This window comes from Tursiops truncatus, chromosome 8 (genome assembly GCF_011762595.2).
Source record: "Tursiops truncatus isolate mTurTru1 chromosome 8, mTurTru1.mat.Y, whole genome shotgun sequence".
NCBI lineage: Eukaryota > Metazoa > Chordata > Mammalia > Artiodactyla > Delphinidae > Tursiops > Tursiops truncatus.
In genome coordinates, this window is record NC_047041.1 from 95708211 (window position 1) to 95731744 (window position 23534).

Here is a 23534-nt window from a genome sequence, read left to right on the forward strand (position 1 = left end):
ATATACAAAATGGTCACCGAAATACATAACGGTAAAAAACCAACACACAAGCATACATGACACTGATTAGACAATTATATGCATATAAATATACTAGAATAAAATTCTAACTATTGTTGTCTTTGGTTAACTTTACATGACTCTAAGCATACATAACTTTTGTAATTAGTGGAAAAAATATAAAGCACCTTTATTTTTTTCACAATATTAACCACATTACATCATTCCCAGGATTTAAGTAGGCCAAACACTAGCTAATATTACAGACTACAAGCTCCAAAATTTAAGTCACACCTTCTGGTACTAGAGGCCTGTTTTTCTAACCCCGTCCTCGCACCCCGCAACGGGCTCAAGATCCTGATGCTTTTTTTTCCTGGAGCTGTTCTTCAATGTTTGCACATACCTTACACTATAGTTGATTAGAAAAAACAATTGACTTAAAGTAAGTCTTGGTTACATAATCGTGGAGTTAACAGGCAAAACAGGAGCAAAAGAATAATCAATCAGAAGTATAAAAAAAGCTTTATTAGTGCATATATACAAATTTACAAGGTCAGAAACTGGAGAAATACAAACAGCTTTAAAACACAATTTGCTTTTTCTTCAGTTTAAAGTGACTTTTACCTGATTGCGATACAATAGAAAGTACAGAACAGTAAACTGCTTTTTAAATACTGGAATTTTATGGAGAATACATTCACACATAAATGGAAGGTGAACTTTGGACCAAGGTAAGACAATGGAGACACATCAGTACATACAGTGGCTTTTGTTACATTTACTGCCACATACGTGAGGAGGAAATTCTCAAAATCAAAGACGCAAACACCTGCTGCTGCTGCCACCTCTACTGTAATTTAAATATGCCACCTAGTATGTGAAATGACTGAGCTATCTTTATCAGTTCTAGAATTTGTGAGAAAGAATACTCTGAAGAGTGTGGCCATCTGTTAGAACAAGGTGAACGACTTGATGTATCTCAGCACTTCAGGGGTGGCAGACTAGAGGAAGAGGTCAGAAAGAGATTCCTATAATCCCAGTTAAGCAAGGCAAAATATAGAGCTGCTTTCTTAATTGCACTTGTTCTGAAGAAGTTAATGAGAGAGAGCGTGCCACACTAGGAACTACAAGAGCCTCTATGAGGCAGGAAAATCCTTCACTTTTCTTCAGTGAGTCCTCTACAGAGGTGTCATACGCATGAACCACATGTTCCAGACTGATGAGGTTAATGTACCTAACATGCTGAGTTTGCCAGTGTGAGAATAAAGGCAGCCAGGTCAGAGCATTCAGTCACCTCACCTTTCAGCAAAACAGAAAAATTACATTTCACAAACGTGGCAATTTTGTACGTGTATACTCTTGCCCAGGAAATTCATCATATGCTCTCCCTCATGACATTTATAGTTTATTGACAACAGTAAGACTGGTTAAGACTCGGAAATGATTAAAAAAACAAACAAAAAAAACAGTAATAAAAATTTAAAAAACTATGTGTTTGGAGCCATTTTTCTTCTCTTCAGTCTTGCTCGCCAATCTTCAGGAAGGGCTTCAAAATTAGCATTTCTCTCTGCCATGCCACTGTGAAAACAACGTACAGATTAAATTAGTTCACTGGAAAGAAAAAGAACGAAAAAGTGTTTATTTCCTAGCAAATAAAAGCTAACTGAAACCGAAAATGTGATATATTTTATCTATGTTCATGAAAATGTTTCAAGTTTCTCAGCTAAGTACCAGCGTTATTCTTCATCAAATTTCTTAATTGATAGGTCAACCAAACACACACAAAGCACTCTTCTCTATAGTTTTATTTATATGTGAGTGCATATTTGTTTTTATATCTCCCCAGCAACCACTGAAGCCATACAGAAGGAAAATAACACATTCTTGTAAAAGTATTTCTTGGTCCCTAGGAGTTATGATTCTTTATCTTAGATATATTTAACACATAGGAAGATATATTTAACTCTTAACATACCATCAGGGACCGTTGGACCTAACATTTTTGAGACTCTCTTTTGATCAGTTCTAATTAGGATTGATCTCTCATGGCTTATTCAATCATTTATAAAACCGATTAAGACTCAGATTCTAGGGAATGCCCTGGTGGTACAGTAGTTAGGACTACATGCTTTCACTGACGAGGGCCTGGCTTCAATCCCACAAGCTTCGCAGCACGGCAAAAACAAACAAAAACTCAGGTTGTAACTTACAATTATCAGAATGGGTGCCTTAGACCCTTTTATAAATACAAAATGAGCTAAGATTAATTACAGAATCTTTGTGACTTCCGATCATCTTGAAATAGTTTGTTATTTCATCACTGTAGGAATTAATCATTAGTCAATTCCCAGCAATATTAAAAAAAGATTAAAATAGTAAGAAAGCTGAAGAATAATGGAATCATCTACAACGATGATACAAAAGTTAAATAAATCATCACTAATACCACCCCTCAGCTTTCTTATTGTGTTGCCCAAAACAGTGCATCTCCTTTCCAGGAAGTAAAAAAGAAGTCTGGAGACAACATCTTCATAGTCTCCCCTACCGCTCTCCAATATTATACAATCAGATAAATGCCAAGAGACAGAGGCACTGTAGATTCTAACTGTGATGGTAAAATTGACTGGATAAGTAAAATCTCAGACTATGAGTGATAAGAGGACCATAATCTAGATGAATCTTCTCAAATTCAAGACTGATGAGTGAACATACTGAAGGAAAACAACACATTCTTGTAAAAGTAAGGAAATGTAAGGTCAAAAAGGAAATACAGTAGTCTCACTGAAAAGAACAACCTGGGACTTCCCTGGTGGTCCACTGGTAAAGAATCCGCCTTACAATGCAGGGGATACGGGTTCGATTCCTGGTCAGGGAACTAAGATCCCACATGCTGTGTGGCAACTAAGCCCGAGCACCACAACTACTGAGCTCGTACACCTCAACTAGAGCCTGTACGCCGCAAACTACAGAGCCCACGTGCTCTGGAACCCACGTACCACAACTAGAGAAGAGAAAACGAGTATGCCCCAACTAGAGAGAAGCCCTCGCGCCACAACGAAAGATCCCACATGCCTCAACAAAGATCCTGTGTGCTGCAACTAAGACCCAACACAGCCAAAAATAAATAAAATAAATAAATAATAAATAAATCTGAACAACCTCCTTCACCCAATATTTTGTAACAAGAACTGGGACCATCGATCGCATTTTCCTCAGAAACCTTTCAGGTTTTATACTGCTACATGCTAAAATTTATTTGATAAGGTTCATAAGTGGGACAAATGCTGAAAGCAGGTGTGTAGTGGCTGGAGAGAAACAGATATTTTAGGAACAAAAAAATTCACTGGAATGACTATTCCAATTAGTGTTTATGGATCTAAGAATGAAAATGTTTTGAATTATGAAGCAAAGATGGCTATCCTCTCCCAATTTTTTTGTTTTTTTGGCCATGCCGTGCAGGATCTTTCCCTGACCAGGGACTGAACCCGGGCCCCTCAGCAGTAAAAGCGCAGAGTCCTAACCACTGGACCGCCAGGGAACTCCCCCCAATATTTTCATAAGTACTGCATTTATGGAGGTTGCAAGTGCAAGAACCAGAAGTAATGATAAGCTAGAACCTATCAGAGATGAACCTGAAATCTGGCACCATTTATGAGAGGAGTATGTTCCAAGTTACGCATGACAACTGAGCAATTAGTTGCATTCAAAGAATGTTGCTCATTTCAGTATGTGTACCTTCAAAAACCATGAAAATAAATAAAAATTTGAGTTAGCTATGTTTAGATTCTTACTAAAATTTCTAATTAAGTTTTCTCCTCTTTATTTTTTATGTCTGTAAATTATTTGAAATATTTAAAAATATACATATAGAAGAGTCTCTTGGAGCTACATGGTAAATGGGGATGACTATTTTTCCCCATATGCTCAGGGTTAAGATAGCTCTTTGCCTAAGAGGAACAATCAGTGGGAAGTATTACAGATTTGATGTTTCTGATTTTGAAAAAGGCTAGATTATAATTTTTATAGGGAAATAAACATTTCTATGAACTAAAAACTACTTAGGTAAGTCTGTAAAGGAATCAAATTAAGGGCTATGATTTTAAGAACATGATGGCTCTAAAACCACAGCTACAACCACCACTATCCGCGCCATCTATGGTTCTTTCTTTTACCTGACCAGCTGCTGCTGTTTCCACTCTTCAATTCGCTTCTGTGCAGTTGATTCTCGGTCCTCTTCACTGGAACTAGAATTCTCCTCTTCATCTAGCTCACGCTGGATACTCTGCCACTTCTTTACCAGAGATGGCATTTTGGTTTTACTCTTCTTTGCCTGTAACAAAGGAATATAATACATAAAACAAGTGCATGAGTCCTTCACATGAGATCAGGATCTTTTCCTTAGTTCGAAGGAATAAGTGAACTTCAAAATTAAAGGAACAGAAACACCAAAAATAAATACCATTCTAAGTTCTTGCCAGAAATTTCTACCAACTATAAACTTAAAGCTTGGTTAAAAATCTAAAAATTGGGGGACTTCCCTGGCGGCGCAGTGGCTGAGAGTCCGCCTGCCAATGCAGGGGACACGGGTTCGTGCCCCGGTCTGGGAAGATCCCACATGCCATGGAGTGGCTGGGCCCGTGAGCCATGGCCGCTGAGCCTGCGCTCCGCAACGGGAGAGGCCGCGACAGTGAGAGGCCCGTGTACCGAAAAAAAAAAAAAAAAAACTAAAAAAGTGTAAATGTGGTGTTTTATGAAATCATGTCAGAAACATCTTCTTTAGCCTTATTCTATGAAATTCAAAACTCTTGCCCTTGTCTCATTTTCTCAGAATTACAGTGTACCCGGGATTTCCCTGGTGGTCCAGTGGGTAAGACCCCATGCTCCCAATGCAGGGGGCCTGGGTTTGATCCCTGGTCAGGGATCTAAATCCTGCATGCACGCTGAAACTAAGAGTCTGCATGCCGCAACTAAATATCCTGTGAGCTGCAACTAAGACACAGCACAGGCAAAATAAATAAATTTTTTTTAAGAAAAAGGAAAAAAGAACCACAGTGTACCTTTTTACAATTTTAAATGGATGCAGTGTTCACATCAAGTGAAACACAGTGCTGAGAAACAAATGACCAGCTTTTCTGGAAAGAGCCAACAGAGTCAAAGGCAACTATTAAATATGAAAAAAGCAAAGAGGTATATCAAAACATTAATGATGAGATTAGTTCTAAGAGGAGATACAATAATAAATTTTTCTATCAGCTTAACTTCATTTTCTAAATTGCCTATAATAAACATAATCTCACAGTAAAAAAAGCTTGTGATATTTATTACATATCCAACATGGCTTGCTCTATCACTACCTTCAGAGTTCTGATCAATGGCACTCTTTAGCAAAGATGCTTTCCCTGACCACCCTATCTACATGAAACAGTACCACCTCCCAAAGGTCACTTTCTGTCCTCTTACACTTTTTTTCATTGCATTTTTAAACACTGAACATATATCTGCTTATCTGTTTCTGCAACCCAGTCCCCCCATACCCTCTCCAAGCCCACCAGAAAAGCTCTACAAAAGCAAAAGCAGAGATTTTGTTGGTTAGCTACTGAACACAGAGCTCCTAGAGAGAATGCCTGACACAGTATGTATTCAAAATATACCTGCTGATATTTGTGATTAGGTCTTTGAATTTAGAGAAACACTGTATTAGACATTGATAAGAACCACTTTTTATCCCTGCGGTTTTGAAGACTTGGCCAGGTTACACTCTAAACGTGACAAGCAGGCACTCAAGCGATAGGTGTGACTGAGTGCTGTGCTCCTGTGAGGATCGGGTATAAGGACCCAAGCTTTTTTTCCGGCCTGCACTTAAGAGAAAACACATTTCTTGATTAAGTCCCCAAAAGAGTTGAGAAAATCAGCTTAATATTTTCAGTCTTTTAAAATTACTTGGCTCCTTGCTCGATACCCTATTTTGACTGTCACTGACAGTTTTTAACCTTCTGGGGAAATGCCCATCTATAGTGCTTAAACCTTCTGCTCCACACACCTTCCCACATTCCATTCTGTCATTTCACCTGTGGTACAACCTGACCCACTGCATATACACCCTTCCAGCAAGCTCCAACATAGCTCATCTGGGTTAGCATGGAACCAACTGAGTAAAAAGTAACATGAATTAATAACGGTCACCTGTGCATAGAGGGCTCACTGGGGTTACAAGCTCTCGCCGAACGTCTCCAAGTATGATTAAAAAACATAGATCTAGGTAGAGTTGTGCTTTCATTCTGATTTCCATAGGATTTTGAAAATTTGTAGTGCATTTCATTTCTATTTGTCATGGGAAAGTACTTTATGTTTCAGAAGTTATGTACTGCCGATCACATTCAAAACCATGGATCCCGAGTTGCACTGGCTGTTTGAACACGTTTTTAATATGGGAACACTGCAGCCAGAGGAATAAAGATTAAATGGCTAGAATGCCTTTTTTTCTAGTTTATTTTCTAGTAAACCACACACAAAACTCTTCAGCAAAAATATCGAAAATATACACTGGTCTTAAATATTCTTGAACATCAGAGGTACTGAGTATATATCTTATATTCTTTTTTTTTAAATTGGGGTATAGTTTTTTACAATGTTTGTGTTAGTTTTCATTGTACAGGGAAGTGGAGTTCCCTGTGCTATACAGCAGGTTCTTATTAGTTACCTATTTTATACATATCAGTGTATATATGTCAGTCCCAATCTCCCAATTCATCCCACTGCCCACCCCCCCCACACTCTCTTACATCCTTTAAAAATGGCCGGTAACACTAAAGAGATGGATCATTGTTTTCAGATAACAGGTACATAAAAATGACATATTAATGTAGAATACTGGATTTTCAAAACTATTATTTATATGACTATAAAAGCATGATTGGCTAAAAAATTACTTGTTGAATGAATGGAGGTGGAAGTAATTATCTCTCTTGGAAGACTGGAGGCAGGGCGCCAAGGAAGGCTTCGTAAGAGAAATGATTCCTGGGCACTGATCATTCTAACAATTTAATTATAAAAGAATGAATAGTAGTGGGACTGGTAAACAAAGTAAAGACACGTAGGTGGTCAACAGTATGTTGGCTCAGGAGACCTGTATGCGGTAGAGTAAGTTGTCTGACAAGAATCTAATTCAAGACATTATCCTGTCACTGTTGATTTTTTATAACACTTCACTGGGAGGGGAAAAGCTGATGAGAAAGTTTCTTTAGGTAATTTAGGGCATTCAAAGTGTTCATGAGGATGATGTCAGAAAGATGGCGGACTATGAAGCTCCAAGCCCTTGTTTCCCCATGGAAATATTATATAAACAAATAGAGACTGACTAAAATGGCTTTGTGGGAACTCTGGAAACCAGTCAAAGATCTTGAGCAACCAAGAGAACACCCAATCAAGAAAAACCCACACTAAAAACAGGAAATTTTGTGGCATGTTTGCTTGCCCTTATTCCACACACCCTCCCCAATGTGGTTGGGATGAAATGGCCCAATTCTTAGTTCTCCCCCTCCAGGTGGAAGGAAATAACTGGAATGTCTGATATGTTCTAGACTGTCTGTGGTTGCCTTAGGGACTGGTTTCAATACTGTCTTAACTTGGAGGTCAGCCAGGAATGGTGGCATATTTTGGGTCTCAGGTTGGAAACCGTGAAAGGCAGTAGCAGGAGCTGCGGCATGTGAAAACCACAGTGGGACAGAAGTCATGTGGACAGATGGGGGCAAAAGATCATGGGCAGAGGAATACAACAGAACATATAAGGCTCACAGAAGAAGCAGGTGTGACTCTCTTAGGGAAATTAAAAGTAAATACACAAGGGGAAAGGAAAACAAAAAACAGCACATGTCCAGGTAACACATATGCCCAGGAAAGGCCTGAAAAAATGTTGCACTTTCATGTTGGACTCATTAATGAAGGTTTTCCTCCATACACAGTCAGTGTGCAAAGACTGGGAGAGTTTGTTGTTTTTTCTAATGTGCAGTTTTCAACCAAAGATCACAAAGCATACAAACACATACTGGAACTTCCCTGGTGGTCCAGTAGGTAAGACTCCACACTCCCAATGCAGGGGGCCCAGGTTGGATCCCTGGATGGGGAACCAGATTCCACATGCATGCCGCAGCTAAGAGTTTGCAGGCCGCAACTAAAAGATCCCATGTGCCACGACTAAGACCCAGCGCAGAAGAAAGAAAGGAAAGGAAGAAAAGAAGAAAGAAAGGTTTCAGATTTACTAGACAAAGACTTTAAAACAACTGTCCTAAATGTGCCCAAAGAACTAAAGAAAAACACAAAGAATGAAAGGAAATCAGGAAAATGACGTGAACAAAATGAGACTGTCAACAAAGAGACAGATATTATTATTAAAAAGAACCAAAGAAATATTCTGGAGCTGAAAAATACACCAACTGAATTGAAAATTCACTATTTCAACAACAGACTCCAATAGGCATAAAAAAAGATCAGCAAAATTGATGATAAGTCATTTGAAGTTATTGAGTCTGAAGAGCAAAAAGGAAAAGAATGAAGCAAAGTGAACAGAGTCCAAGTGACTTATACGACATCATCAAATGGACCAATATATGCATTATGGGAATCTCAGAAGGAGAAAAGGGCAAAGATGTTATATAAGAAATAATGGGGTTTCCCTGGCGGCGCAGTGATTAAGAATCTGCTTGCCAATGCAGGCGACATGGGTTTGAGCCCTGGACCGGGAAGATCCTATGTGCTGCGGAGCAACTAAGCCCGTATGCCACAACTACTGAGCCTGCGCTCTAGAGCCCGCAAGCCACAATTACTGAGCCTGTGAGCCATAACTACTGAAGCCCGCGTGCCTAGAGCCCACACACCACAACAAAGAGTAACGCCCACTCGCTGCAACTAGAGAAAGCCTGCGTACAACAACGAAGACCCAATGCAGCCCAAAATATAAATAAATAAATAAATAAATGTAAAAAAACTGAGGGAGAAAAACTAAGATATTCGTAGATAAACAAAAGCTGAGAAAATTCATTACCACTAGATGTGCCCTACGAGAAGTGCTAAAGCATGTCTTTCAAGCTGAAATGAAAAGATGCTAGATAGTAACTTGTCATACAAAAATATAAAGTTCTCTGGTAAAGGTAAATACAAGAACAAACATAAAAACCAGTATTATTGTGATACTGGTTCATAATTTTTATTCTTCTACAGATTTTAAAAGACAAAAGCATAAAAAATAATTACAAGTCTACATTAACGGGTACACAGTATATAAAGATATAATCTGTAACACCAATAACATAACAGAGTGGAGGTGCGTCTGTATAGGAGTTTTTGTCTGCAATTGACTGTACCAGTTTAAAATAGATATTACATGTAATTCCTACCATAACCACAAAGAAAATAAATATAGAATATACACAAAAGGAAATGAAAAAGAAACCAAAATGTGTCACTGAAAAATATCAACTAAACATAAAGGAAGGCAGTAAGAGAGGAAATGAGAGATAAAAAAGCTATCAAGACATACAGAAAACAACCAAAAGGAATACCAAATCCTTATCAGTAATTACTATAGTAAATTATTAATTTACTAATGTAAACGGATTAAACGCTACAATCAAAAAACACATACTGCAATGGAGCAGGACCCTATGGTCCCTTCCTGTCATGTCCTTGGCCTACATTTTGTCTGTGAAAAAACTTCAGCCAAAGAATAAGTTTAATTAGGGACATCCCTAGTGGTCCAGTGGTTAAGACTCCATGCTTCCACTGCAGGGGGTGCAGGTTCAATCCCTTGTTGGGGAACTAAGATTCCAAATGCCGAGCAGCGCAGCCAAAAAAAAAAAAAAAAAAAAAGTTTCATTGGAGAAATGAGAAAATGCAGAAACAAAGGAAAACAGTCAAATGAGACCAAGTAATAAATGTTTAGTCATTAAGCATAGTTAAGGACCTTTAGTTCCTTCTCAAGGGCTATAGATAATATTCTGAGCCACATCCTGTGAGCCGTCTTATACTGAAACCCCCACCAGGTGGAAGATGTTAACTACATGATGACCAGACTGTAGCCATGACATAAGCTGCCACAATTCCAAGAAGTGGTCTCAAGGAAATGGGAACAAACTGACCGTGGAACTGAAGATTAATTGTACGTAAAACAATCACGATGATGCTGATCAGGCCACCGCATGACCAATTTCAAGATGGACTGTTAGAGCTGACAGTGCTGTTTCTGCCTGTAGCCCGCTCCCTTCACCTATGAAAGTTCTTGTCCACTGACTGTAAGTGGGGGGAGTCGGCCTCTGGACAGGAGTTCCTCCCCACCCCGGGTTGCCAGCATCAAAAATAAAGCAAACTTCCCCTTCCGCCAACCTTGCCTCTTTACTGGCTTCTGAGTGGTGAGCAGCTGGAACCCCCACTTTCTTTGGTTACAATACTGGCAGAATGGATTAAAAAACAAAATGCAATTGAAACTGATCATGTCTATAAGAAATTCATTTTACATCTAAGGACATACACAAGTTTAAAGTGAAAGGACAGAAAAACACATTCCATGAAAATTGTAACCAAGAGAAAGAAGGGGTAAGTGGATTACTACAAGACAAAACAGAAATTAAGTAAAAAACTGTTAAAAGAGATAAAGAAGAACATTACATAACGATAAAAGGGTAAAATCATACCACTTAAAATAGCACGCAAAAGAATAAAATACCTGAGAATAAATTTAGCCAAGGAGATGAAAGAGTTGTACACTGAAAATTATAAAACAATGCTGAAAGAAATTAAAGACCTAAATAAATGGAAAGGAATCCTGTGCTCACAGACTGAAAGATTCAATATTGTTAAATAGGTAATAAGACCCAAGCAATCTACAGGTAAATGCAATCCCTATCAAAATTCCACTGGCCTTTTATGTAGAAATGGAAAAGCTGACCTTTAAATTCATATGAAATTACAAGGGGGCCTGAAGAGCCAATATTGAAAAAGAAGCACCAAGTCAGAGAACTCACACGTCTCAAATTCAAAACATACCACAAAGTTATAGTAATCAAAACAACGTGGTGCTGGCATATAGACCAATGGAATAAGCCCATATGTTTATGGTGAACTGATTTTAGATAAGGTCTACCATTCAATGGGGGAAAGAATGGTCTCTTCAACAAATGGTCCTGGGACAACAGGGTATCACACTCAAGAGAGTGAAATTGGATCTCTACTTGACACCATACAAAAATTAACTGAAAATACTGTCACTGTTTGCAGATGACATGATACTATACCTAGAGAAACCTAAAGATGTTACCAGAAAACTACTAGAGTTAATCAATGAATCTGGTAGAGTAGCAGGATATAAAATTAATACACAGATATCTCTTGCATTCCTATACACTAATGATGAAAAGTCTGAAAATGAAATTAAGAAAACACTCCCCTTTACCACTGCAACGAAAAGAATAAGATACCTAGGAATAAACCTACCTAAGGAGACAAAAGACCTGTATGCAGAAAACTATGAGACACGGATGAAAGAACTTAAAGATGATACAAACAGATGGAGAGCTATACCATGTTCTTGGATTGGAAGAATCAACATTGTGAAAATGAGTATACTACCCAAAGCAATCTACAGATTCAATGCAATCCCTATCAAACTACCAATGGCATTTTTCACAGAACTAGAACAAAAAATTTCACAATTTGTATGGAAACACAAAAGACCCCGAAGAGTCAAAGCAATCTTGAGAAAGAAAAACAGAGCTGGAGGAATCAGGCTCTCTGACCTCAGACTATACTACAAAGCTACAGTAATCAAGGCAGTATGGTACTGGCACAAAAACAGAAACAGTGATCAATGGAACAGGATAGAAAGCCCAGAGATAAAGTCATGCACATATGGTCACCTTATCTTTGACAAAGGAGGCAAGAATATACAGTGGAGAAAAGACAGCCTCTTCAGTAAGTGGTGCTGGGAAAACTGGACAGCTATGTGTAAAAGAATGAAATTCTAATACCATACACAAAAATAAACTCAAAATGGATTAAAGACCTAAATGTAAGGCCAGACTGTAAAACTCTTGGAGGAAAACACAGGTAGAACACTCTATGACATAAATCACAGCAAGATCCTTTCTGACCCACCTCTTAGAGAAATGGAAACAAAAATAAACAAATGGAACCTAATGAAACTTGAAAGCTTTTGCACAGCAAAGGAAACCATAAGACAAAAAGACATCCCTCAGAATGGGAGAAATTATTTGTAAATGAAGCAACCGACAGAGGATTAATCTCCGAAATATAAAAGCAGCTCATGCAGCTCAATATCAAAAAAACAAACAACCCAATCCAAAAATGGGCAGAAGACCTAAAGAGACATTTCTCCAAAGAAGATATACAGATTGCCAACAAAGACATGAAAAGATGCTCAACATCACTAATCATTAGAGAAATGCAAAAAACTACAATGAGGTATCACCTCACACTGGTCAGAATGGCCGTCATTAAAAAATCTACAAACAATAAATGCTGGAGAGGGTGTGGAGAAAAGGGAACCCTCCTCCACTGTTACTGGGAATGTAAACTGATACAGCCACTATGGAGAACAGTATGGAGGTTCCTTAAAAAACTACAAATAGAACTACCATAGGACCCAGCAATCCCACTACTGGGCATATACCCAGAGAAAACCATAATTCAAAAAGACATATGCACCCAAATGTTCACTGCAGGTATAATGAGGTGTGACTGCTTAATGGGTATAGGGTTCTCCTCTGGAGTTATGAAAATGTTATGTAACCAGAGAGAGGTGGTGGTTACACGACAGTGTGAATATACAAAGTGCTACTGAATTTATACTTTAACTATCACCTCAATAAAACAAAAATTTTAAACTAAAATGTAAAGAGAGGTTTACTCTACCTTATCTTTCTTTCCTTTTTTTGTCTTCTCAGGTGCTGGCATTTTGGGAGCTGGTGGTGGTGGTGGTGGTGGGGGAGGAGGAGGAGGAGGAGGTGGCGGCGGCGGCGGCTCTATAATGGCAGTGGCGGGCACAGCGCCGCGGGCCTGGACTGGCTGCAATGTGGGAGCAGTCACTGCCACTGGGACGGAACACTCAGCATAGCTCATAATTGCAGGAGCTGATGCCAGTCCTAAGTAATTGGACTGTAGGCTCATTCCTCTGGCCTGATGACCCATTCCTGTTGCTGGATGGCTAACTGATAGTGCCTGGTGTCCAATCCCTGTTGCCTGGTGACCTAGAACAGAAAACATAAAACTATAAAAAGGACATCGTGGGGCTTCCCTGGTGGCGCAGTGGTTGAGAATCTGCCTGCTAATGCAGGGGACACGGGTTCGAGCCCTGGTCTGGGAGGATCCCACATGCTGTGGAGCAACTAGGCCCGTGCGCCACAACTACTGAGCCTGCGCTCCGCAACAAGAGAGGCTGTGACAGTAAGAGGCCCACGCACCGCGATGAAGAGTGGCCCCCGCTTGCCACAACTAGAGAAAGCCCTTGCAAGGAAACGAAGACCCAACACAGCAAAAATAAATTAATTAATTAATAAACTCCTACCCCCAACATCTTAAAAAAAAAAGAAAAAAAAAGGACATTGTGACACAGCCAAAAACAAGAAGGAGGAGGAAAAGGAAATTGGGAGTTAGATCACCTACAAAGTGATTCTAATATACCCCCCCGTCAAGAAACACACAAACCACCCCCCCAAAAACAAACAAAAAACCCAGTCACATTTTCTGGTGTTCTGAATATTTTAGCATTAATGTACTTAAACATCAAGATCAATGATGTTGTGTAAATGCTCAGAAAACAATCTGGAAGGATATATGCCAATGTTAACAGTGGTTTTTAGTAACTGAAATAAATGCACATAAACTGTCTTTGCAATGAAAAGCCTTTAACATTAATTTATGATATCTAATTCTGGAAACAAAGATAATACACTGATGAAAATACATTTTAATCACAATGCTTACCTGTAGCTACAGCTGATTGGCTGTAGAGGACCGGAGAACTACCAATGGTAGCTGATCTCTGAACTGCTGCAGTACTAATTTCTGTAGCTTTTCTCTTTATTGCTTTAGTGGAAGGAGAACTAGAGATGGTACAGTCAGCTGAAGTCTGAAACAGAGATTCTAGTCAGTGGCTGTAGCCCCTGGTTAAGTACCCTCTTCTAAAATAAAACATGTAGGGACTTCCTTGGTGGTGCAGTGGTTAAGAATCAGCCTGCCAATGCAGGGGACAACGGGTTCAATCCCCGGTCCGGGAAGATCCCACATGCTGCGGAGCAAGTAAGCCTGTGCCCCACAACTACTGAGCCTGCGCTCTAAAGCCCGCAAGCCACAGCTACTGGGCCTGTAAGCCACAACTACTGAAGCCTGCTCGCTGCAACTACTGAAGCCCATATGCTCTAGGGCCCACATGCCACAACTACTGAGCCCACGCACCTAGAGCCTGTGATCTGCAACGAGAAGCCACTGCAATGAGAAGCACGTGCACCACAATGAAGAGTAGCCCCCGTTTGCCACAACTAGAGAAAGCCCGTACGCAGCAACAAAGACCCAACACAGCCCAAAATAAATAAATTAATTAAAAAAAAATAAAACGTGTCAATCATGCCCCGGTCCTCCAAAACTTTTCAGAATGCCAGATGGCATTTCTCACCTGGCTAGTTACAACTGTGGTTTGTGCTGAAGGTTTCAATGGAGTATCCTCCTCCGTTCCTGGAGCAGGAGGCTCCTCACTTCCTTCATCCTCCATCTCGACCTCCTGGATCTCACCATCTTCTGCAGGAGGAGGAGGAGGGGGAGGGGGAGGCGGGGATTCTGGAGGTGGAGGCGGAGGCGGTGGCATTTCCAAAGGTAATGGAGGTTGAAGCACAGGCACATTTGACTGAAGAAGGGTCCAGAACGGAGTAAGTGGCATGAGTGATGAAGAAGAAACTTGGCCAGAAAAGGACTCTTTACAAAGAGAACCTATGAAAACAAATAGGAGTCAGGGAAAAAGCAAGACTAAAACTCCATGAACACAGAAATGTTCAACTGATTATATAGACAAAACCTGTCCCACAGACATCTATTCTACACTGATGTCACTGAAATATTAAACTCAGTTCAAAAATGACTTCCATGAAAAGATAAATTTATAAAATTTACTGTTAGCACTCGCCCCAGCTGTGTTATACTAGTCTTGTTTTCTGGGTACAGATTTATGGCTGAGTAAATGAAGCAACATCACATCAACTTAATGAGAAATTCAGTCATCTGAACCTGAAGTTTATTTCAAAGATACACAACTAGAAGGCAACATTCTGGGGTCTTCTTTATTTCAAAAGTGAGTGAATGATGTGCATTTGCAATACTGATTCCATGTACTTTATCTTTTAGTGAGCTAGATAAGTAATTAAGGATGACCCAGAGAAGTACACATTCAAATCACACAAACTCTCCCCATTTCAATTAATTTGGGTTACTAAGTTTCAAAAATCCATTTGCAAGGTGGTATTGTCAATCCTATCATTCCTTCACACCTTTGTGTGAATTATTCATTTACTAAATCACAGCAACAAATGAGAGAGGGTAATTTTTTATTCCTGTGATGAGAAAAGGGAAATCAGGGAGCATGAATCTTCAAGGTAAATGATAATGATAAATATAACACAGAGAAGAGGTGTTTGAAGATATGGAGGATTTGAAATGGCTGCTGAAGTTAAGAAATTATAGCTGAGGAGCTGCAGGGTTAGCTTTCCTCAAAATTTGCAAAAGTCATAGTAAATTACTACCCTTTCTCTGCTGGGAAAAGATTTAAAGATTAGAGAAAATAGGAAGATATACTTACTTGCAGCCTTCCCCATCCCTCTTTATCGTCAATAGGGAAGTTTCACAATATTTGGGACTATTAGATATATATCCCAGGAATGCTGAAGGGGATTTTCTCCCTAAAATCATAGAATTTAGGAGTAGAAGAGACATGAGAAATCGTCTAGTTTACCCCTCTCATTTTAAAGGTAATGAAACCCAGGAGGGAAATGACTTGCCCAAGATCATATAGCTCTTAGTGGTCAAGTCTGACCCCTAGTCTAGTGATATATATATATTTTTTGGCCGAGCCGTGCGTTTTGCTTGCAGGATCTCAGTTCCTCCACCAGGAATTGAACCCGGGTCACAGTAGTGAAAGCTCAGAATCCTAACCACTAGGCCATGAGGGAACTCCCCTAGTGCTATTTTAACAAGATGTCCTGGTGAAATATCAGGAGTCTAAGAGCGTTAGAAATCTCAAATTTCACTTCTCACGGAGTAGAGATCCAGATGCCGTCACCTGTCAAATTCCATGGTCAAAGCAGTAGATTAAATAACGACTCTATTATCAAAGGCTCTAGAACAAGGATAAGGCCTTTTACCTTACTTTGCTCAAAATACAGCACACTGGCACTCAACAGTGTAAAACCAAAGCAGCCATGAACCATTTGGCTTTCAGAATAGCTTCACTTTTTTACGGAACAGGTAGATGATACATTATGTAAGAGACTTGAAGAACATAATTCACACGGTTACTCTAATTATTTTGAGAAACTGCTTACTACCAAGGAAAAGGGAACTGAAAAAAATTCACCAGAAAACAAGAATGTAGTTTTCCAGCTAAAAGACTTCAAGTGTCTCATTAAGCTTTATGAATCTCTACACTAACTGGTAGACAGTTTGGGTATGGGCAGGCAGTCTACTACATTACATAATAGTACATCAAGACTACATCAGAACTGAGGAAGTAAACACTGAGGATTAATAACTTATTAAACTTCCTTTTACTAAACCAACCATAATATATGGTAGGTAAACAAATTTGTCAGATTTATATGTTGGCAGGTTTCTCATCTAGAAGCATAATGCAATACTGGTATGTTTATGATGGTGAGAAGCTGCTGTGCAGAGGAAATCAAGAAAACACTGCAGGTTCAAGATTAATAATGTGGTTTACAACCTTCAACAAAGTTAATCAGAAATAATTGAGCTTTCTGTAAATAGGAAACAAACTAGACTTGATAAATTTAGATCATACAAGGAGCACTTTTAGAGTTAATATTTGAATCCTGAACTAAGTTTACTCAAAACATAAAAGCTGCATCGTAACACTGAAAATTATCTCTTTTAGCTTAAATACAAAGAATTTTGAGAAATCCTAGTTTGAATATCCATGGATGTCATATTACATACTGCTTCTCTTCATTTCTAAATTTAACCCAGTTGAGGTATTTTGCCATTTAAGAGAACATTAAGTCTGAAGTCCAAGGAGAGATTAAAATAGTATATACATAGCTTTTATTATGTGCTAATAAATTTTTTAAACTACCAAGCTTAAAAACAGAATACCGTGAGGATACAAATGTTGAATTTTCCAAGAACATATTTTTTCTATGAATCTTTACTTCTATATAAATAGAAAATCAGGCTTTCTTTCTTATAAAGGTAGGCTTCCTTTATTGTTTTCCTATACTCCCCCAAAAGTATTATTGCTTAGTATTTTGAGGCAAAAGGCCAGTTTATCAGTTTAAATCAAGAAATTATTATAGAAATAAGACTTTTTGGAAAAGCAGCTTAACTTAACCTGACAAAAGCCCAGCAAAACAGACATGTTGAGTATCTTGAAGTATCACTCATCTTAAGAGATATAATGTCAAATTCAAACATGCAACAATGAACAAGGATTAAAAATGAACAGAACTTTGAAACTTTCTTGCTCCTCAGTGTATATGTTTTCTTCTTTAAAAGATGATTTTAACCACTGTTGGGCTGACAAAAAGCAAGCATTATACACTTTCTTTACAGGCTTAAAATAGCGATTGGTATTGCTCTTCAATTCCAAAGACCTTAGTACAAGATTTGGATTTTATTTAGATCAAGTTTATCATGTGGTTTTAGTAGCTCTCAATCAAGAGGCTCAAAAATATAAGCTGGTTTACCAGCGGCTTTTTCCTTTATCAGACAGTACCAACTGCGTGTCATTAACAAAGGGAGAAAGTAACTTAATGTTTAACTCTAAGGTATTCACACAACACTTAGCATTAGCAATTCAGCTTTAGAACATATAAGAAGGGACATTAGACACTGGTCAAGAAGGGAATCACCAAACCAGAACCACCATCAAGCCTCTTCAGGTCACTAACTATTAAAAAGTAAATACAACCAAGTTACTAGATGTATCTATTATTCACTACCCAAAGAATGAGAAAGTAATCTAAAGAAAATCTCTTCATGAAAATGGTACACCCTGTAACTTAAGAATTTTTTTTTCTGAAATATGAAGTAGAAAACCACTTTTTTGCTACGTTCTAAAATTATCTGCAGTCATAGGTGCCTATTTTGAGTGACCTGATAATGATTCTTAGGCTATTTAAGAAGTTAACAAAATCATTGGTACATGACCATTTTTATTTCGTACACAATCAGAACTTTTCTACTGGGATTAGGGAGCCAGTAGAATACAAAATATTATTTTTGATTAGCAGAGGACGTAAGAATTCAGCTCTTCACTCCCATCTTACAAAAAACTATCTTTTTATCCTCAAAGGTTTGTGACTTTGTTTTTTAATTAAAAAAAATTGTAGTTTGATTTACAATGTTTCAGGCATACAGCAAAGTGATTCAGTTATACATATATATATTTTTCAGATATTTTCCATTATAGGTTATTACAAAATATTGAATATAGTTCACAAAGGTTTATGACTTTAGAAATCATTCCACAACACTCTTACCTTCACATGCTATCATTTAAACAAACATCTACCAGTTTTTCAGATTGAAAGGCTGTTTGTTCATCACAGTCTTGACTATGCTTCATTAGCCACTTATTTTTGTCATTCCAAGAAAGATGGGACTTCGAGGAAAAAAAACAATATATCTTCTTCCATAATAAGGAAATCAAGCAATGGTTCTTCAGATTCTCAGAGTAAATGAAAAACTGTGAAATGTGAAAGCCTTTTTTTTCTTTTTTAAATTTATATAACCAGGGCTTCCCTGGTGGCACAGTGGTTGAGGGTCCGCCTGCCGATGCAGGGGACGCGGGTTCGTAACCCAGTCCGGGGGGATCCCATATGCCGCGGAGCGGCTGGGCCGTGAGCCATGGCCGCTGAGCCTGAGCGTCTGGAGCCTGTGCTCCGCAACGGGAGAGGCCGCAACAGTGAGAGGCCCGCACACCGCAAAAAAAAAAATTACATAACCAAACTGAAGTTCCCTAAGAGTACTTTAACTGGATTGAGCCATCTTAATTGTTTTATACGAGAATATTGATGATTTGCAATGATCAATTATTTTGCTTCTCTGAAACAAGTATGGTCCTAGTTTCACAGCATTTATTCAGATCATTTTGGTTTGTAACAACCATACTTCCTACGAGATTAGTGAAGTGTAAAAATGAGGTTGCAAAATCAGCAGACTAAGTGCTCTACAGAAAGGCAGAACAAATCTCTTATTACTCCACATAAATATCGACAATTTAAATAACTGGTTCCTTAGCATTAATTAGAATTCCTGTTATTGGAAATCCACAGCTTCGTCTGTGGCATGACAGAACAGTTATAGGACAATCTTTTAAAATCAAAATACACCGGCTCATAATTTTACTTTTTAGCAGAGTCTGGCTGGTATCAATACTATGCTTATTTCCAACTAGTCACTACCTTAATTTTCTTCAATATAAGCCCTGCATTCTTTTTTTTCTTTTCCTTAGGGCAAGCCATTATTTTTTAGTTAGAAATTTATGTGATTATGATTTAAATTGTTTTCTTTTACATGTTAATACAAGTCTTTTTTTCCTCTAAAATAATTTCTCTCCAATTAATATAGGGTAAATTGTCCCACCTGTGGAATTCTCGGAAGAGTCTGTAGAATTTGAGTCAGTGCCAGTTTTGTCTTTCAAGGTCTGTTTAGGAAGAGTCTCGTCTCTACTTTCTTGTGCTTGGCTTTCTTCCTCTTCCTCCTCACCATCTGGGAACTCCCACTGAGACTCGCCCGACTGTTCGTTTACATAGAAATATCGTCTATGATCCCTAAATTACAAGAAAGAAAACACATGTTTTAAGACCCATTCTCCTACAAAGACACTTCCATTTGGTCCTGTCCCAGGACAGCAGTCTGCTCTCACAGGGACGAACCTCTTCTTAATGGACTGCTATTCACAAAGGCAACAAAGAGCTTTGACAATTGAGGATGGAGAACCAAGGATAATTCAAAGCTATTTGCACTGCCAGCAGCTCTGTGAATACAGCCCTGAGCCCTCTCACTCCAACAGATGACTTAGAAAAACACCTCTCACATCTTTTTTTTTTTTTTTTTTTGCCAATGCTTAACAGGGTTTCAAGTTTCATTAGCAAAGGGACTCAATCTCCTAGAACACTAATTTCCCTTCCAAAGAAGAGAACGAAGTTTGCGAAAGGTGACTCTTCCCCTCTTGAACCGTGGAATTCACATTTCATACTCTTGATACCAAACACAGTGAAAGCTAAAGAGAGGGAGAGGATCTGGGAGCTGAAAAATAAAAGAGCAAAGATTTCAAATAACGAAAAAAAAATCAAGAAAAGCCAAATATAAAAAGAAATGTTTTCATCTGACCTGCTGGCAGAAGATAGTAATCTTGTTCTTCATTCACATCTTCAGCCACGAAGCTTTCCTTAACTTCACCGAGGTTAATCAGGAGTAGTTGCTTCCAGAGGTCCTGTAAAGCGCACAGAGCTCTCGCATGCGCTTAACCCCCAAGCCCGCCCTACTCCGTGCAACAACACTCTGGAGTAAAAACCAGCTTTGTCCAATCTTGGGAAAAAATCCGTTACATGGAACACTTTAGACATTGCTTTTTGTTTCTCCAACGTGTGGCTGGCCCAAACTCTGCAAGTGCTCGGGGTGCTCTGCCTGCCCAGCACCGCTAACGCAGCTGCTCTCAGTCTCCAGACAGGCTGTCAGGTCGTCAGGTGGTGGTGATCACAAATCAAGTCTGAGATGTCAAAGGTGAAAGGTGAAAAGGGGAGAAGAGTGCGTACCTGTCCCAGTGGCAGGACCAGCCTTTAGGAGTGGCGTTTATTTCATACTGTTTTAGTTGTTCTGCTGCATCCTGAAGTTTTCGTTTAAGGTAGTTTCCATTAAGAGCCCCTTCCCGCCAGTCTGCAATCCGTGTCTAAAATAAAAAAGCAGTAAGTTAAAGACTTATTATTATGTCAGGAGGCAGAGGTAAAAGGAACTTAAGTCTTCTGGTCCGTGATGTATACTCTGGCAGCAGACTAGACCAAACGGGAAAAGAAATCCCAGCCTAAAAATCTTGTTTGCTCTTCAGAGTTCTCAAAAATGAGACTGGACCCCAGTACTGTCAAATCTCCAACATCTGTGAAAATGAGTAGCAGTAGTTTTGTTTTTCTCTTTGGACTATATTAAGATGGTTCCCCAGTAACTTTATTTTTTGGGTGGATAGTTCATTCAATTAAGTAATGTTATTAATCAAAATTAAAGGTTTAGTTCTCAAGGAAATCAGTGAGCTTCCTACAGGAATTCCTTACCTAATCCTATTTATTGTAAAGTACACAGGTTACAAATAGGATCCAGAACTTCTCTTTTTAAGTAGACCTGTAGGGAATTCCCTGGCGACCCAGTGGTTAGGACTCCTCGCTTTCACTGCCGTGGGCCCGGGTGTGATCCCTGGTGGGGGAACTAAGATCCCAAAAGCTGAGTGCCACCCCTGCCCGTGCCCCGCCAAAAAAGTCTATAATGCTTTAACACTTATAAAGTTCTTTCAACATTATGTGGTCTCATCATCACTATGAACAGAATTTTAATTTCTTAGAAAAACAGAATATATGCCAATTCAAGGGGGTTAAGTATCATCATCATACACAAACTCTCAGTATTTATTTCCATAATTATGTTTTGCTTTGGCTAATACATAGTTTTATTTCCTGGGTTGGTGGTTCAAATATACATCAAGATTAAAAATTTAAATTTAGGATTGAAACATAAATAAGACAGATTCCTCACACACACAGCATTTCATTCAAACGTTGACTGTTTATACTAAAAATGGCTAAATTACCTCAGTCTGTAAAAGCAGCACATGAAAGTTGGAGATGGACTGCCTATTAATGCCTAAGAATTCAAATTTACTTGTCAGGGTATTTGCCAGTTCTCCAATCTGAAACTGTAATGCAGGGAAGAAAAAAAAGGAAAAATAAAAACAGAGTCAGCAGAATTTTATTATGTAAAATCTTTCATTTATTGTTGAAGATACTAGAAAAATGGGTCTGCCTATAAACAGCCTTTCTCACATACCGCAACTAGTTATGTACAAGATAAAACCCTAATTTACAGTAAAATAATTCACATAACAAAGTGTTAAATAATGAGACAAGGTCAAGAGAAATTAGACGCACTATCTACTCTAATACGATATGGAAGTTGAAAATAGGTCCTAAATGACATAACCCCCAATATTGTCCAAGCCATCATTTATCCATTACTAATTGCTTACACTAGCCCCACACTGAACAAAATTAATTCTCCCAGTCCCATCTACACGGCTGTACACTAGCTGGTGAGTGGACAAACTCTTTCAAGTCAAAAGAATATGCTAAGTGGTTTTTCCAACAGATCATACTTTAAGAGCCACACACTTACTTGGTCCAATTCTTCTCATGACATTAGCAACAGAAATGAAATTGGAAACAAATATGCCTTTGTGTAAGGACAAGTAGTTCATGCAGGAATTAAATTTGTAACTTGAGTCTCTTTAGTACTTCCAAACTAGAGAAGCCTATATTTGATAAGCTACTGCTTTCCAATGGAGACTTACTTATAAGTAATTAAGCATTTAGAATTTATTTTTAGATAATTTCTCGACATCAAGTCAGTCTCATAGCTCCTTATTTCAGCCTTAAATATAACCTTTTCACCTAACCAAATAAATGATTTATATTTGGAGATAGTAAAGATTACTTTTTACTACTTGCTAAAAGAAAGTAGGCCTATTTAAAATGGTTCGCCAATTTAAAAATACTTATTTGTCAAATTGCATTAAGTAATATACATACTTTCAAGTCCTGTTCTTCTTCTACTTTAGGTGCTGTTTGTACTTTAATCTTTTCTGGAGATTCTTCTACTTCCATCTCTTTGTCCGAATTTTCATCTACTTTTTCTGAATTTTCAGCACCAATTGCTAAAAAAGAAAATATGTGAAATTAAATCAAAAGGACTGTAAACAATGAGGTCCTACTCTATAGCACAGGGAACTATATTCAATATCCTCTGATAAACCATAATGAAAAAATATAAAAAAAAGAATGTCTATATGTGTATAACTGAGTCACTTAGCTGTACAGGACAGATTGGCACATTGTAAATCAACTATACTTCAATAAAAAAAATAAAATTAAAAAAAAAAGGACCAACACTAATAGAGCCCCAAATACATTTTCTTACCCCGTAGCAAATATCTGAAAGTTACTAGTACTCTCCTTTGCCTGTTTTCTCCTTACATGTTAAGG

General features: G+C 38.4%; 1 protein-coding gene across 4 annotated transcripts in view; it reads right to left on the bottom strand.

Moving 5' to 3' along the window:
- Positions 1 to 503: 503 nt before the first annotated feature.
- FNBP4 (formin binding protein 4) overlaps positions 504 to 23534 on the bottom strand; it is a 38216-nt gene continuing 15185 nt past the window's right edge. For 2 of the 4 annotated variants that reach the window (XM_019948103.3, XM_019948104.3), the window contains 9 exons: positions 23082 to 23206; positions 22088 to 22192; positions 21048 to 21181; positions 19873 to 20060; positions 14681 to 14991; positions 13993 to 14137; positions 12922 to 13256; positions 4173 to 4330; positions 504 to 1578 (listed from right to left, as the gene is read on the bottom strand). In XM_019948103.3, the coding sequence (XP_019803662.2) occupies positions 1488 to 1578; positions 4173 to 4330; positions 12922 to 13256; positions 13993 to 14137; positions 14681 to 14991; positions 19873 to 20060; positions 21048 to 21181; positions 22088 to 22192; positions 23082 to 23206 (1592 nt within the window). In that variant the 3' untranslated portion in view covers positions 504 to 1487. Of the gene's footprint in view, positions 1579 to 4172; positions 4331 to 6183; positions 6437 to 12921; positions 13257 to 13992; positions 14138 to 14680; positions 14992 to 19872; positions 20061 to 21047; positions 21182 to 22087; positions 22193 to 23081; positions 23207 to 23534 lie in introns of those variants that run through there. The other 2 variants (XR_002179004.3, XM_073808942.1) reach the window with 2 other exon arrangements.